Source organism: Achroia grisella, unplaced genomic scaffold (assembly GCF_030625045.1).
Source record: "Achroia grisella isolate CSIRO2021 unplaced genomic scaffold, CSIRO_AGI_Agris_v1 utg152, whole genome shotgun sequence".
In the NCBI taxonomy this organism is placed as follows: domain Eukaryota; kingdom Metazoa; phylum Arthropoda; class Insecta; order Lepidoptera; family Pyralidae; genus Achroia; species Achroia grisella.
The window spans coordinates 1,939,674-1,955,298 of NW_026712648.1; the positions used below are offsets into that span (position 1 = coordinate 1,939,674).

General features: G+C 32.3%; 3 protein-coding genes across 3 annotated transcripts in view; 2 read left to right on the plus strand and 1 right to left on the minus strand.

The window, feature by feature from the left end:
- Positions 1-70: 70 nt before the first annotated feature.
- LOC131840898 (NEDD8-activating enzyme E1 regulatory subunit) lies at positions 71-2,008 on the plus strand. The gene has a single exon (XM_059189108.1). The coding sequence runs from the start codon at positions 212-214 to the stop codon at positions 1,817-1,819; it is 1,608 nt and encodes a 535-aa protein (XP_059045091.1). The 5' UTR covers positions 71-211; the 3' UTR covers positions 1,820-2,008.
- Positions 2,009-2,041: 33 nt separating this feature from the next.
- On the minus strand, positions 2,042-4,320 carry LOC131840899 (N-alpha-acetyltransferase 30-like). Its single transcript, XM_059189109.1, has 2 exons — positions 3,273-4,320; positions 2,042-2,887 (listed from the first exon to the last, which is right to left on the minus strand). Exons 1-2 carry the CDS (start codon positions 4,032-4,034, stop codon positions 2,723-2,725), a joined length of 927 nt encoding a protein of 308 aa, XP_059045092.1. The 5' UTR covers positions 4,035-4,320; the 3' UTR covers positions 2,042-2,722.
- Positions 4,321-6,499: 2,179 nt separating this feature from the next.
- The window catches only part of LOC131840909 (serine/threonine-protein kinase SIK2-like), a 46,111-nt gene continuing 36,985 nt past the window's right edge, over positions 6,500-15,625 (plus strand). Inside the window, exon 1 of the mRNA XM_059189124.1 lies at positions 6,500-7,150. Coding sequence (XP_059045107.1) covers positions 6,995-7,150 — 156 coding nt within the window. The 5' untranslated portion in view covers positions 6,500-6,994. The remainder of the gene's footprint in view (positions 7,151-15,625) is intronic.

The following is a 15,625-nucleotide window of genomic DNA, read 5'->3' on the forward strand; positions in this document are numbered from 1 at the left end:
CATGGAATATGTCAGTCTCCAATCAGTATTATTATAAAAAATGTTCTCTGTGACTCAGGTAGGATATTAATGTTCTGTGGTAAGGTACTTTAGTCTCTGTTATTCTTTAATTATTTTATTGTTTTCTATAATTCAAATATTACCGAATTAAATTAAATTACAAAGTATAAATAATAAGTGACGTTGTGGAACTGTATAATTAAAAGTGATTATGGCATCTCCGTCTCCGAAGTCTCCAGAACAAAGCGAAAAAAATAAGCAATATGACCGACAACTTCGTCTCTGGGGTGATCATGGACAGGCGGCACTTGAAAGTGGACATATTTGCTTGATAAATGCGACTGCATTGGGCACGGAAGTACTCAAATCTATAGTTTTACCCGGAGTCGGCTCTATTACTATTGTTGACGATCATATTGTAAGCGACGAAGATATCGGATCTAATTTCTTCCTTGAATGCTCAAGTAAAGGTCTGAATAGAGGGTCTGAAGCAATGCGATTACTATTAGAAATTAATCCTGATGTCCAAGGACATTCCGTTCAGGAACCACCAGAACAAATATTGGAACAAAATCCAGATTTCTTCAAATCATTCAGTGTTGTAATAGCAACTGTACTTAGTGAGAAAACTATTCAAAAGTTAGGACAGCATTTATGGGACATTAATGTGCCTTTGATTTTATGCCGATCAGTGGGTTTCTTGGGGTCCTTCAGGATTCAAATTAAAGAGCATGCTATTATTGAAACTCATCCTGATAATGAACAGCCAGATCTACGCTTAGATGTGCCATTCCAAGCATTGTCAGACTATTTAAACAGTTTCAATATTGATGATGTTGACTTGAAAGATCATGGACATATACCTTGGATTGTAATCCTTCATAAAGCAGTACAAAAATGGCAAGTTAGTAACCCAAACAGTTGGCCAATGAGTAGGAAAGAGAAAAATGAAATAAAGAATTTGATACAAGAATACATTAGAAAAGATGAAAATGGGATACCTATAAATGAAGAAAACTTTGAAGAAGCCAAGAGAGCAGTTAATACTTCATTAGTACCCACATTTTTGCCAGTCAAGATTCAAGAATTCTTGTATAGTGGATCTGCCACAAATTTAACTAAGGAGAGCCCACCATTCTGGATAATGTGTTCGGCTTTACGGAGTTTTGTAGAAGCTGAAGGGAAGGGTAAATTACCAGTTCGTGGGGTGTTGCCTGATATGACTGCATCAACTGAACATTATGTTACACTTCAAAATATTTATAGAACACAAGCTGCAATGGATGCTGAAATTGTATATAGGAAAGTGCAGCAAATAGTATCTCAACTGAACTGTGACACAATAAGTGAAAATGAAGTTAAGTTATTTTGTAGACATTCTAATGATCTATATTTAATAAAAGGTTCTAATATAGTTACTGAATATCAACTGGGTACCCCTGTAGCATCATATATTGCAAGACATCTGGAGGAACCTGATGTTATGATGGTGCACTATATATTGTTAAGAGCAGCAGAAATATTCCAATCTGAACATTGTAGAGCACCTGGAGAATGGGAGCCAGAAGCAGATATTACTAAATTGAAATCATGTGTTTCAAAACTACTCAGTGACATATCATGTTCACCTTTCCCTAAAGATGATCATATTCATGAAATGTGTAGGTATGGAGGTGCTGAAATACACACTGTATCAGCTTTTCTAGGTGGTTGTGCTGCTCATGAGACAATTAAAATAGTAACAAAACAATATAAACCTGTAAATAATACCTTTATATATGATGGAGCTTCTACAAATACTGCAACGTTTACATTTTAATGGTAATTTAAATGTGTAATAAAATTAATAAATTATAACTGAATATTATTTATAATAATCCAGATATCTGTTTTCATGTATTTGCCTATTACTCATGACACGCATGTCACTTGGATATGAGCAGCAATATTAGCAGTTGGTATAAGTATTCCAAGAACTCACACAGAAAACACATGCATGTGGGCAATACTATCAGTTGATGTCTATCCTAAGGATGGCATTTAATTTAATATTTTTAAATGCATTACACTTTTTAGAAGAAAATGTGAGTTGTGACACTTGATGAGAAATTATGTAACATAGTATTGTCTCCCCAGGACAGGTACAAATATATCACCATAATAAGACTATAGTATAATTGTAGATAAAATAGTAGGAAATATAATTTTTATATACTATAAAATAATACAAGGATATATATGCAGTTCTCAAACTCTGTTTACTATCACTTCATTTTCTTTAAACTTAATTGTTGATACATTTTTCAAGTGGTAAATGTAATATTAGTAAATTTCAGTCAATGAAAATTCATTAATTTACTTTTGACAAACCTCCATTAATGGGTTTAATATAAACACTGACTACATTTCAATTCATCAAAGTTGTGTATTCTGGTATGGGTATTTACCATTAAAATCTAAAATTGTGATATAAAGGAAATTACAGAAAATATTTTAATTAACAATTTGTAACACATAAATTAGATAAAATAAAACATATCACATCACTATAAAATATTGAAACAAACTATACATTTGGCTAAATTCCACATGGCAACAGCAGGTTACACCATTAAAATAACAGTAGAGTTTGTTTAGGTATATGTAGAGTATGCCATGAGTGCATAGCCATCAGAAGTGTAGAACACAACATTGAGAATTTCCCATTAGTTACCTACATATTTCACCTTAGCCATAACTTCAATCGCAATGCATCTACACCATTAAGATAATATCGAAATAAGCGTTTGTCACGAACAAACCCTAAGTTCTCATACAACTTTAGAGCTGGTTTATTTGTGATTTCAGTTTCTAATACCACTTCATCAGCATTGTCATTAATCATTGCCTGAAACAATTTAAAGAAAAATTCACAAACTACTAATATCAAGTTATTTTCAACTTTCAATCAGTTTACATTTCATATTTACAACAGAAAACTCATAATCTCATTTATTTTTAATAATAAAATAATACATTTATAAAATAAATGTATTATTTTATTACAATGTTAAGTTTTTTTATAATTTAATGTAACCTAGTCTTATGTTTACTTTGTGAATAAATATAGCAATTTTCTTAAAACATATTGCTATTTTGCATATTCTATAAATATTATTATATAATAATTGTATGTTAAATTGTCCTTTATATGAGAATACACTTATAATAAAGTTAGAATATAAGAAAAATAATAAGATTGTAAGAAAACTGAATAGTAATTTGAAACCTACTTGTATTGCTTTCCTCACCAGCTTAGAGCCAATTCCCCGCTTCCTGTATTTTTTATCCACAGCTAACATTGCAATGTAGCCTCTTTTAACAACATTGCGGTGCATATCTAACTTACATACAATGGCACCAATACATACCCCTTCATGGGTTGCTAAAAAGCAAAGTTTAGGCCAGTTATGTATAAAATATCTATATGTATAGATAGAGTATGGTTCAGATAGATCCTTTTGTATAAGTCTCATGATTTCAGGCATCTGTAATTCAGATTCATATGAAATAATTTCAATTTCATCCTGTGTTGATTCATCTTGGAAAGAGATACTACTATTGATAACTTCTATATTGCCTTCATCATTACATCTGACCAAATTAGAAGGCAAGCTTATCTTCTCATTGCCTTGATGACTATTGGTGTCACTAAACTGTACACTATTTACATTTATTGCACCTTCACTGACTGATGTCAGTTCAGTTCCCTGTGCTTCAGTTATATCATTAGCATCAATGGAACTTTCCTCTTTCGAATGGTCACTTGTCCCATTAGTTAGGTTACTAATTATGTCTTTAATATGAAGTTTGTTAACTATCGCCTCGCTCAATTTATCGTCCAATATACTTATATCATCGGATGTTTCCGAAGGATCTTTGGCCTTTTTGTTTTTGTTTTTCGTATTCGTATTAATCTGATTGCAATTAATCTGTACATTGTCGTCTACTACTTTATTCATAGTGGCGTAATTTAATATATTGTATATACACATACACACTGCTTTAAGCTCATATAAATATTCAAAAGCTTTTTTGACGATTTTCTTTGTCAAAATTGTTTAAGAGTATCACCGACATCTTGACAAGTATAAAATTTTGCTTCGACGAAAACGTGATTTGATTGAACTTATGGACTCTTTTAATTTATAAAAGATTTTAATAAGAAAATAATAAACTGTAATTATTGAAATATGAAATACTCGGAGATAACAAGTCAATAATTATAATATACATTTAGAACTTTTCACTCTCACATTGCAATAGAAATGCAAAATGCAAAAAATATGTTTCTTTTATACGATCCATCGTTTAACGGCGCTGGATTCCAGCTATTATTATATAGAAAAATTGACAGATTGTTTTATTTCTATCTAAGGCAAATAAAATGTATATTATGAGTGAAAATATTTATAAATCATAATAGCAGTACCCGCATTTGATATGCAATAATACTATGTGAAAGAAGATTAAATCATTTACTAAGTTTATTTTTTTCTGGCCATATCATGTGATGTAATTCAGAAAGAGAGAAACTATTTGATAGCTGTATCCTTTTCACACTTTCACTTAATTCCAACAGATGGCGCCATTGTATTATTCTATTAAATACATAAATTGATGTAGGTCATTTTTATGCATGTTTTGTTGAATGAACATAGAGGTTCATATACATGTTTCAGTGCATTATTTTGCTAGTTGTCGATATTCTAAATCTAAAATATGTAAATATGGACAATAACAGGCAAAGTATGACCTATCACTAGTCCTATTAAATTGTTACTTGTTTTCTACTGCACACAGCTTCAATTAATTTTAAGTGTGGTATAGTAAAATTGGGATTTATAGTAATTAGCTAAATTACCAAATCACTCTGCATTATTTATATTTGATTTTGTTTGTATCACATATATTGTGTATAATATACTTAGCTGAATATCTTCAAATGTTTCAAACAAAAGATCAGAATAGCTATTTATAATATAGACTAATATTTTAAGTAGCTATATTGACCTTTCTAGGTGTAGTATATAACGAGGAAAGGGATTTTTAGTAATCGGGACTACTTAGTGACCGCATTACTAGCAATGTCACACGTCAAGGTTGCTTCTTGTAGCCTCCTCTGGCGATCATCGTGATTAATTTTTAAAATGGCATGATGGGTTGACTAAAGCATATGATTATGGGGGGAAAGGGATTGTTAGTAATGTGAACTCATGACCCCATGTATCTTGTAAGGTTGACCTCCGGTTGACTATTTCATCGTTCTCCACTGATGCTCCGTTAGCATATACCTTTAGTGCTGGTGTTTACAAAATTACATTAATACCCAAAATGAAAAAAAAATACGCAACTTGTAACAAATACCTATATAAGCCATGAAATGTAGCTGGTAATAGGCCTAGACGAAATTACATTATTTTTTTTACTAATAATCTAATCCCTTCCGCGTCAATATTTTTACTTGTTCATGCATTATTTCACCATAATCAGTTCAGAATCAAGAACTCCGCTGGTAGAAAATTTAACATTAAGCAGTTTAGTAAAATACTAATACAGATTTTCATGATATATTTTGTTACTACTTATATATTTACATGTATTATATATTAACTTCGGTACACACCGAACACATTCATATTTGATACTTACTTTAGTCCTAGTTTGTAGGGAGTCCTGCGAATGTGTTGTCCAAAAGAGGTTTTAAAAGTGGTCGAATGAAACACGAGCAATATTTGTATTTGGATAAAAATCATTTAACTAGTAGTTCTATTAAGTGGTACTTTGAATACGATTCTAATAATGGCAAGCACGATGATAAATAATTTATTCCAATCAAAGAGTGGCAAATGTTGTTAATTCATACAACACGACTCTATGTTCTCAATCTGCCTGATGTTCCTATGTTTTAGTCGTCCCTTCTCGTCATTCCTTTTATTTTTCATTATTATTATCGCATCAAGTGCCCCAAAATTTATCCCGTCTATTTTTAATACTATGATTTTTCTCATTTATCATTTATGGATATTTTATTAAAAATTAACCCTTAATATCTTTTCGTCATAGCTACCTAATTTGTAATCAATCCCAATAATAACCATGAATAATCCACACAGTGCTATCTAGTCCTGAGCTATAGAGCTAGTGTTATGGGTACTAGACTATAAATATGTAAACAGCTATATGAAATTTTACCATCTACACACACTTAGTAATATTCGTTATGTTTAAATATAATTATAATATAATGTACTGTACCTTAAGTAGGTAGATTAAAGTCGTATGTAGGTAAATAAATATAGAGATTATTTTAATTGTAGATAGATATAGCGGCCTCTGACGTCATGAGAAGCAATATGGCGGATCGCTGAAAGCGCGCGCGTCTCTGAGTAGCCATAGCCAGTAGGTTGTGCTTGTTTCATGAGTACTCGACTCGATCGACTCGACTGACTGGCTGGAGTTCAGTACCCGGTTGACAGCCGGTGAGGCGGCGGCGTCACGTGAAGTTCTAGCTTTTATTACGCGCACGCCGCCTCTGCGCGATTTTCTATGCATTGTAAATATTTTTTGTATACACGCCTTTTGTTATAAATATTAAATTTCACAGTGGTTTCGGAACTGTAGTCGTATACATTTCAAACTAGGCTCAAATTGTGCTACTGCAATGGATATGTAGCTTTGATATCTGTATAACAATAAATAGTATTGGACCGAATGTGTACCGCGTATTAAAACAATCATGAATGAGTGTATGAATATAGCTTAGTGAACTTGTGAACTTTATGATAATTTGTACCTAGTAGCTACCGATCCATAGCTAGTGTATAGATGTTAATTCTTATTTACGTTCGTGAAGACATCTGACAATTGCAAATGGATAACCAAGAGTGATTCATTTACTACCTACATACTACATAATGCTAAGTCCTTAAATCACCAGATTTCTGATTCCACAATGTCAAGTCTGGTGATTAACAAGTCCACAATGGCGGATCGTGATCGTCCTACAAAAAACCCCATTAGGGTGGGATTTTACGACATCGAGAGGACCATTGGCAAAGGGAATTTTGCCGTCGTTAAGTTAGCACGACATCGAATTACGAAGACTGAGGTAAGAAATGGAATTGGAAGTGGACCATATATCCAAAATATATTTCTTGTAGGTTCAGTTCACTTCAGTACATTTTTTGTAATGGATCACAATTGAATGTTACATCCACTTGGGTTAACGGTTTACTCTGGCGGGGCACCAGTGGAGGATCATAATGTGGGCATGAGGTCAGGTGAGTTTAGCCCATCGTCACAAATTCACCACAAATTTATCACGAGGGTTTCCAGGTAGAACCGTGTGGAGATCGAGTTGACATGGTACTTTGCTAGTAATGTAACTTACCCATGACCCATTGTTAGCAATGTATGGTACATTGCTAACAATGGGTCATCTGTCCACGTTGCTATCTCTCCCATTCAGTAGATTGAGTATTCGCACTATTAACCACAAACTGTTTTAGCCATTAAATTACCTGCATCCGTACTGAGACGTATGCTCATCATTTCAGCTTTATAACTACTTAATATATAATAAGCTATGTTATTGGTATGTACAGCTGCAACTGGTCTCGACTGTTTAGTCAAATAGTTACGTACATATGTATGTATATGTAATTCAATAACCTACCTAAGTGCAAATGCGGTAAAATACTTAATTAACAAAATAAGATGTCAATTCAAAATTAATGGTGGCAATCATTACAATGTAAGGAAAGGAAGAAAGAACGTTGGCTTCATTTTAAATGCCCTGTAGAAAAAATTACTGACGACAAAACGCGTAAAATTGTAACTGTAGAAAATAGGGCTTCCTTTATATCGGAAGAAGAAACTTTGCTTATTTTTATATTCCAAATAGAAAATGTATGGACATTATGGAAATAAATCAGACTTTAGAGAATAGGGCTTACTGATTACGATATAGGTCAATTTAGGGGAAATGGGTTTGTTAGTAATGTGGATTAATGAACCCATTGCTGGCAATGTATGGTGAGTTTGACCTCTACGAGACTCCCGCTGGAAACCACTGTGACAATTAGAGAAAAAACAAAATCATCGCTAGAATTAATGCTTTTCTATAAAAGAAAACCAACTGACCCACATAATTTCTTATCACTAAAATGCTTTATATTTTTAATTAGCTGTACACGCGACTTCGCTCGCGTGGAATATTTTATTTTTCTAAAATAAAAGTAACCTAAGTTACTCCTTATTACATCAGCTGCCTGCTAAAAAAAGTCTCGTTAAAATCGGTCCAGCCATTTCAGAGATTAGCCGGAACAAACAGTCAGACAGACAGACAGACAAAAATTGTGTATGAATCGTAAAAAATGTTATTGTTAAAAAAAATGATATTTTTGTGTATGTACCGTATTTATATTTATATGTATGTAGTAAAAAACGGTTATTTCAATATTAACCAAACCAAAACTCCAATTTTAATTATATGTGCCTATAGATGTATAGATTAAGTATACCTTTAGTCGGCAGCCATATAATAAGGTATGAAAATCGGTTTTACCCGCTAAATTCATGAAACATGCTAAAAATCGCAACTAAGATTCAGCTAAATCTTCCGGTTTACGAACAGTAGTAGTAAACTAAAAGAAATTTACTGTTCGTTTGCCCATTAAGTACCAATTACTAATTCTCTCTGTCAATTATTAAGTAAGACAGAAACATAACTTATATATATGTAAATATAAAAAACCCAACTTTACTGCGTTAACTGTGTGTTTACGCATTGAACATGTTTTGTTTTCGGCTGAAAATTTGCTACCTCACTAATTTATTACCAGTTTTTTCCTTCAAAAGCAACTGGTATCGTCGGAGACAAATTCATCAGCGCACTGATTGATAATGAATATGTCCTGTTCATGAAATTTCCACTGGAAATAACAAACTTCATTTAAAATAAACTCTTTCCATGCCTTTATACATTTATAGGTATTTGTCAGCAGTAGTCGGAGTGGTCAGTAAACCGGCTCTTTTGACCCTATATTTAATATTTTTAATACAGATTAGGTATACATTATATATATTATTACGTTACGTCAGTTGGGATAAAGGTACCAATCACAGAGGTAAGTCAAGAACAACATAAAAGTATTGCCGAAAATAAGTTACATGTGAACTCAACAATACGTTCAGAGAGATAACAGTGTAATGTTACTGTTGTTTTAACGTTAATCAGTTTATATTACTACAATGAATCACAAATATCAAAGTGGTTATTTATTTTTTATCTTTTGTACCAAAAATAACTTAATAAAATGAAAATATTATTTCCGATGATCATGATCGGAAAATATTATTTTTTAATGAAAGTCTTAGTATCGAGTAAATATAATTACATAAGTATTTCATTAAGAAAAGATGGTACAGGATGGTAAACTATTAGAATGACAACAACGACTTCGACTAACTAGGTAATTAAACAGTCATAATTTTAAAACACATGTGGCTCTGGAGTTTAAAGTCCGAAGTAATAATTATGACGAAATTACTAGTGTAATAACTTCATTAGGTAATATGGTAGTTGTTAAAAGAATTTAAAATGTTTAAAAAATGCCTAATCCCTCACGGCTTCAAAGCATCTAGTCATTTTTACTAGCTTATGATATTTTGTGAAGATATCTATTCAATTCAATTAACTGCATGTCAATTACGGTCAAATGTGGAAATTGTTGATCCCGAAAACATGAATTGTTGCAGGTATACTTCGTTCCAATGGAACTTACAAAAAACATAAATTAAAAAAAAACAATTAAGTGTAGTCAATAATATCACAAATGCATACACTGAAAGAAAATGGCATCACTTATCCAACTCCACGTATATATAGGTATATACATATATCACACCTTTAAGTGACTTGTATTTATTTGTATTCACTTTCTAAATTGTATTTCGAAATAGTGTAACAAATATTACTACCTATATCGTGTAGATCTTATTAGTGTGTCTTGTAGGTGTTATGGTTATATTTTAATGAATGATAATAGACTGGTGCAGTCGCCTGCGCTAACGGTTTAAGCTGGTGGGGCTCTAGTAGTGGTTGATGTAATGGGCAAGAGGTCAAATAAGTTACTCCATCGAAATAAATTCAACAAGAATTAACCACGATGGTTTACAGGGTAAACCGCGTGGAGGTCTAATAAATTGCCGGCAATGGGGTCACTAGTCCCAATTAATTAAAACAAACAAAAGTCTGCCTGAAGAATGTTAAAGCTTGCATCCAATGCGGGTAAACCAGGACTAAAGATAGCTCTCACAACTTTTATAACCGTAACGGGTTTTGAGGACAACTATGGTCGTAAATAACTTATATTTTTATCATTTATTAGTACTTAGTAAATAACAGTATAATTAAAACAGTTAAAGCACAAACTAAGTACTTTGTGCTTAAAGTAGGTAGGTGAGTATCTACTCATGAGTCCAAGGCACCGAAGTGGGTCAATGGCCGAATACTGTGGCGTCGTCGCTGAGAATGAGTCACTGATTGCATTTCTATGAACGACTTTCTAAAACATATATTCTGTATTGATAGGATCATCACTTTCTGCCCGATTTACTGCCTGACAGACAATGAATCGTCTAATCCTATAGTCTTGCTAGATCTATTTTTTTTATACGTATAAGTAAGTAAACCGCAATATTAAATTTTGCACAGAGTACAGTAAGCAGAGTTCACTTACACTTGTGCTCATTTAATGTAAAGTTAAATATTACTTTGCAAGAATTAAGTGACATTCCCGTTAAACATTGGTTACACAGCTCTTTTTCATTATAAATAATTATCAAGTTAATACAAACTAAGCAGGATCATATGTACTCAAAGAGGTGACGTCTTGGGAAATATTTATTATGCTTGTAGCCGCGTTGAATGAATGCACCGAAATAACAACAGTTTTATCTTCCCTGTTGCCTGTACGCGTTTATAATAAACTAGTACAGTACGGTACCACTGTAGTATAACTTGTATTAATGTTTATCTCAGAGGACGCGGACCACTAGTGTAATCATTAGATGAGATGAACTTAATATCCCCTAGCCAGACATGAAAGTTACAAAAGTAAGGCAGGTAATACGGAACAGTGGATTAGGTATGAGTATATTGTGTATCTAATATTTAGCGAGCAATTCGACATGAAGAGTCGATCGACGGCGGCGGCGTGCTACTGGCTGCCGCGTACCGAAATACCACAACATCGACCTTGCCTCCGGATGCACGTATTTTGTTTTTATTATTTTGTGTTTTCCCCGCCAACTGCTTTCATCAAGGTGATGACCAGTAACTTTTCTGTATTTGTTTAAACAAAAATACACGCTAAGTACATGTTGATATATAAAGTTGAATAGCTAACTGAGCTCTGAGCAAAAAACTAAAACGTGTGCTACGTACAAGTGTAAAAACAAACAACAAAAGTTAACCCGTAATACTAACTACATACATATAAAAATACACTCTCCCATACTATAAGGTTTGTATTAACACAAATTTATTAGTTAATAATTATGATGGTTGGCTCATCAATCCTGTACGTGTAGAGGTACTAGAGACAGATCTGGTGCCACTGGTTTGTATTTGACAAAAAAAACCTACGTTAATTCATCGTTCTTATTATCTATCCTAATTTCTCATTCCTTTACCGAATACTCGATATAATCCTAGAGTACATTATTATATATACTATAGATATATAAGAGTTGACGATGATATAATAACAAGTTAAAGCTCATAAACATTTTTATTTTCTAGAATCTTTTGTGTCTAATTCTAAGTACAGTATAAAGCCTTCTTCGGTATTTACTGTGACGTAAATGAGAGAATCAGGTAGGTATTAAGTAGGCAGTTAGGTACATGTACACCTACATGTATGTGTTTGTGTTAGCAAATCGGCATTCAGACTCGGGAAGCGTGATCGCTATATTAAATGTAATTTCGAACAAGTACTACCTAGGTATATTGCCAGGAAATTTTTCGTATCGCGTGCGTTTCGTTTACACTGCTTGCTTGAAAAACTGTATGTTTGACGCCATCTTGACGCAAATGCGTTATCTATTTTGGAACTCTGCGTCAGAGACTGGCTGATAACTGTGCTTTGCAGTCTGGCGGTCATCCTCGTCTCTGGAACTGTTAAGATTTTGCATATGTTGTCTTTGCCTATAGATAAAGTTAAGCTAGTGGGCGGAATATTAACCATAGAAGGCTTTAGTTTTCTGATCCCCATAGCACATTGCAACCGAATTTTGCTAGTATCATGATTGCCTGCCTGATTTACCCTGTCATCTGAATTTGAAACAAAAAAGGATTCTATTAAGCGATACCCGTTTCGGAAACGGCCTAGAAAGTCTTGTTAAAAGTTAAATCATAATTTTGTATGTAGCCAATGTATATGTGAATAAAATATTGTATACCATTGGAACATTCTTCTGCATGCCATGGAACCATATATTCGAATATGCCATCATATTTATTTAATGTCAATATAATGACTGTGCCGATACTTTACTGCCATCAGTGGTGTCACTTGGGATAAGTTTATAAGTTAATTAAGAAAATGATGTTTTGTAATGGTTCTGATCGGAATGTAATAATTGCCCGAAGATTAGTTGACAGATTTAGATTCTAAAGAGAGTTGGAGGAAAAATTATAAATAGAGCCTCAGTAATCATGAAGAAGAGGATATTTTTAATTTCATTGCACTTTTATGTAAAAGTAGACTATTCTGCATTAATAAATAAATCGATTTGTAACTTGTCGCAATATAATTAAAAATGATTAGAATTGTAAACTATGTCGTTAACGACATAGTTTACAATTCCAATCATTTTGACAATGTATGAAACTGGGACTGCATCTTTTATGTCCAATGTCTCTGATCATATGATACTACTTATATACGTTATAATGTTTGTCAAAAAATACTGTGTAGTTTATATCAAAATTGTGTAGGTCATCGCCCTCTAACATTGAGGTATTATGTACTACTAACGTGCTAGAGGTGATTCCACACTTACTGCGGCTGTTGTAGTATATCACTCGTTATATGATATTCAATTATATGTATATATATATATAACTTATTTGTAAAGAATATATATATATTCTTTACAAATAAGTTTTTAGGTCACAAACTAAAGGTACCATTCGTGGAATTATTATTTTCCTGAAATACCTTTAATAGACATGCAAATATATAATTATTATAAGTACTGTAGTCAGATTAATACACGCCAAGGTATTACATATTTATTATAAGAAGAATGATTTCCAACCGCTTCAGAAAGACGTCCAAATCTCCTTGATCGGTTAACAGCAGACATTGTAGCTGTTGCAAGGGAGGAAAATAAGTGTATATATATCTGTCTTTGTCGTACTTACCCCGTCTCGCTTTGCGTACTATATTGATCGTCGTCTAGACTTGTTGATCGTCCCTCGAAGGCTTTATGTGCATGAATTCCGTCGAGGGTTGGACGCCTAGCACCTGCTTTCAAAACTGAAAGGCACTCGTTACTCACATACTCCTGAATCATATAAGATTTAACATTTGGAATAGTTTTAGCCCTGTACATTTAAATATAGTTTAAATTGAGTTTTTTTTATTTGTACAATTCAATATAAAAAGTGACTTTTTAAAGTCTAACATATTTTTTTTTGTAATATAAATGTAGAATATATAAAATAAAATATGTACCAAAATTCCTGTGCAATTTGAATAGGTAATAAGAAACTGAGGATTCAATCAGACAAATCTTAATCATATTACGTAATGAAGAAAATAAAAAGTTATAATTGTAGAATGCGTATATTATTTTATTGGGAAAATTTATTAATAAGTTAATTCCAATTCTACTCAAATTAGTTCCAAATTTGCTAATAATTATAGTCACAGATTTGTAGTTTACATAATATGCTCATAATAAAAATCTATAGTATCTATCTTGCTACACCTCTTCTGCTACAGGGTGGACTGTGTTCTTTAAAACTATCTAGGCAAACGTATTACAAAACGTATTTAAAGGCTATAGGAATTAAATGAAATTTACACTGAATATGTTGATTGTGGGTTATCAAATAGGTTATTGAGAGCTTGGAAAACAAAGAATATAATAATTAATTTAATGAATGGTGAAATACCTCTACAATTTTAGTAATCAAATAACAGAAGACATCTAATTTGTATATTATTACAATTAGATGGTTAAAGGGCGATTTACAATATATAGACGCGTACGAAGTCGCGGTTACGACTAGTTTATAATAATAAAAGACAGGGGGACTTCTGAGGCTATAATTTTTCATTTTCATTTACACGTTCTTATAAGACTGGTTGACGTTACGGGTTCATTGGCGAGGAGGTGCTAAAACATTTAGAAACATTATGTTATATATGCGTAAAGTATTAGTATGTTATTCTTAATTATAGATAGTAGTATTATATCATGCAGAGACAGATTGGGCAGCATCGTCTGCCATTTTCCGTTGACACTATATAGAAATGAATCTGTAACAGTTTAAAAATATTAAATTGTTAAATTGCGTATATATTTTATGGCTTAATGGTTTACTAGCTCCGCCTACACCCAAGAGGTTTAAATTTTTTAATTTAAATCTGGCTAATGCAAAAAAAGACATGTGTGTTTATATTTATAACCAACTTTCCGGTGGTGTAAATATCGACTACAAACTAAAAAATATCATGAGACGCCCATAGACATGTAATTTTAGTTAAAAATATCATAGTCATCAGTTCAAACCTACGCTATAGCAATAGCCTCGTCTACTGCTATAGCATACGTTCAGACTAGCTTTAATATATATACCAGAACATTAATTGTTTGTTTCAGGAAATAAATTATTCAGTTATAAAAATTAATAGAAAAACAACTATTTTTAGAATCTTACCCTGTCTATTACACCATCACGATAATTAAATATTTTTTCTTTGATTATTCAAATGGACGTTCCAACTTATCGCATCTTTAACAATAAAAAAAATAACAACGAGAATTAAATCATTATATGAGAGAAAATCGTAGTAAATAGCTACTAGTTATATAATCAAATAAAAAGAGAATTAATAAGTATTTCATGCAACATGTGCATGCATCTGTGCAGTTACATTTGGGTACTGCATGTTCTGTTAATATTTGCAGCAAGCATGAAATTGGTTAAAGTAATTGGAAACAACTTACTTTTATGTTACGGGATTGCTACTTGTTTAATCGATTGATAATTTTCATGACGTGCATTAAGGAATGTTAAAGATAATGTGACGTTTAATATCTAAATAAATAAGGCAAAATCGTTGTTTGAGAGACTTGCAATCTTACTTCTATTGACGTAGGTACTTGCTTATAAAATTATATAGTTAAGTTTGTGATAAGATAACGCCGATCAGACTTATCTGTACTGGTCAAATACATCAGGTAGTCTAGAATATTTTATCGGGCATGATAAACATTGACAGGTAATACGTATGACGAACATAATAAAAGCATTTTATAAACATTGTGATAACTAGGGGACAAG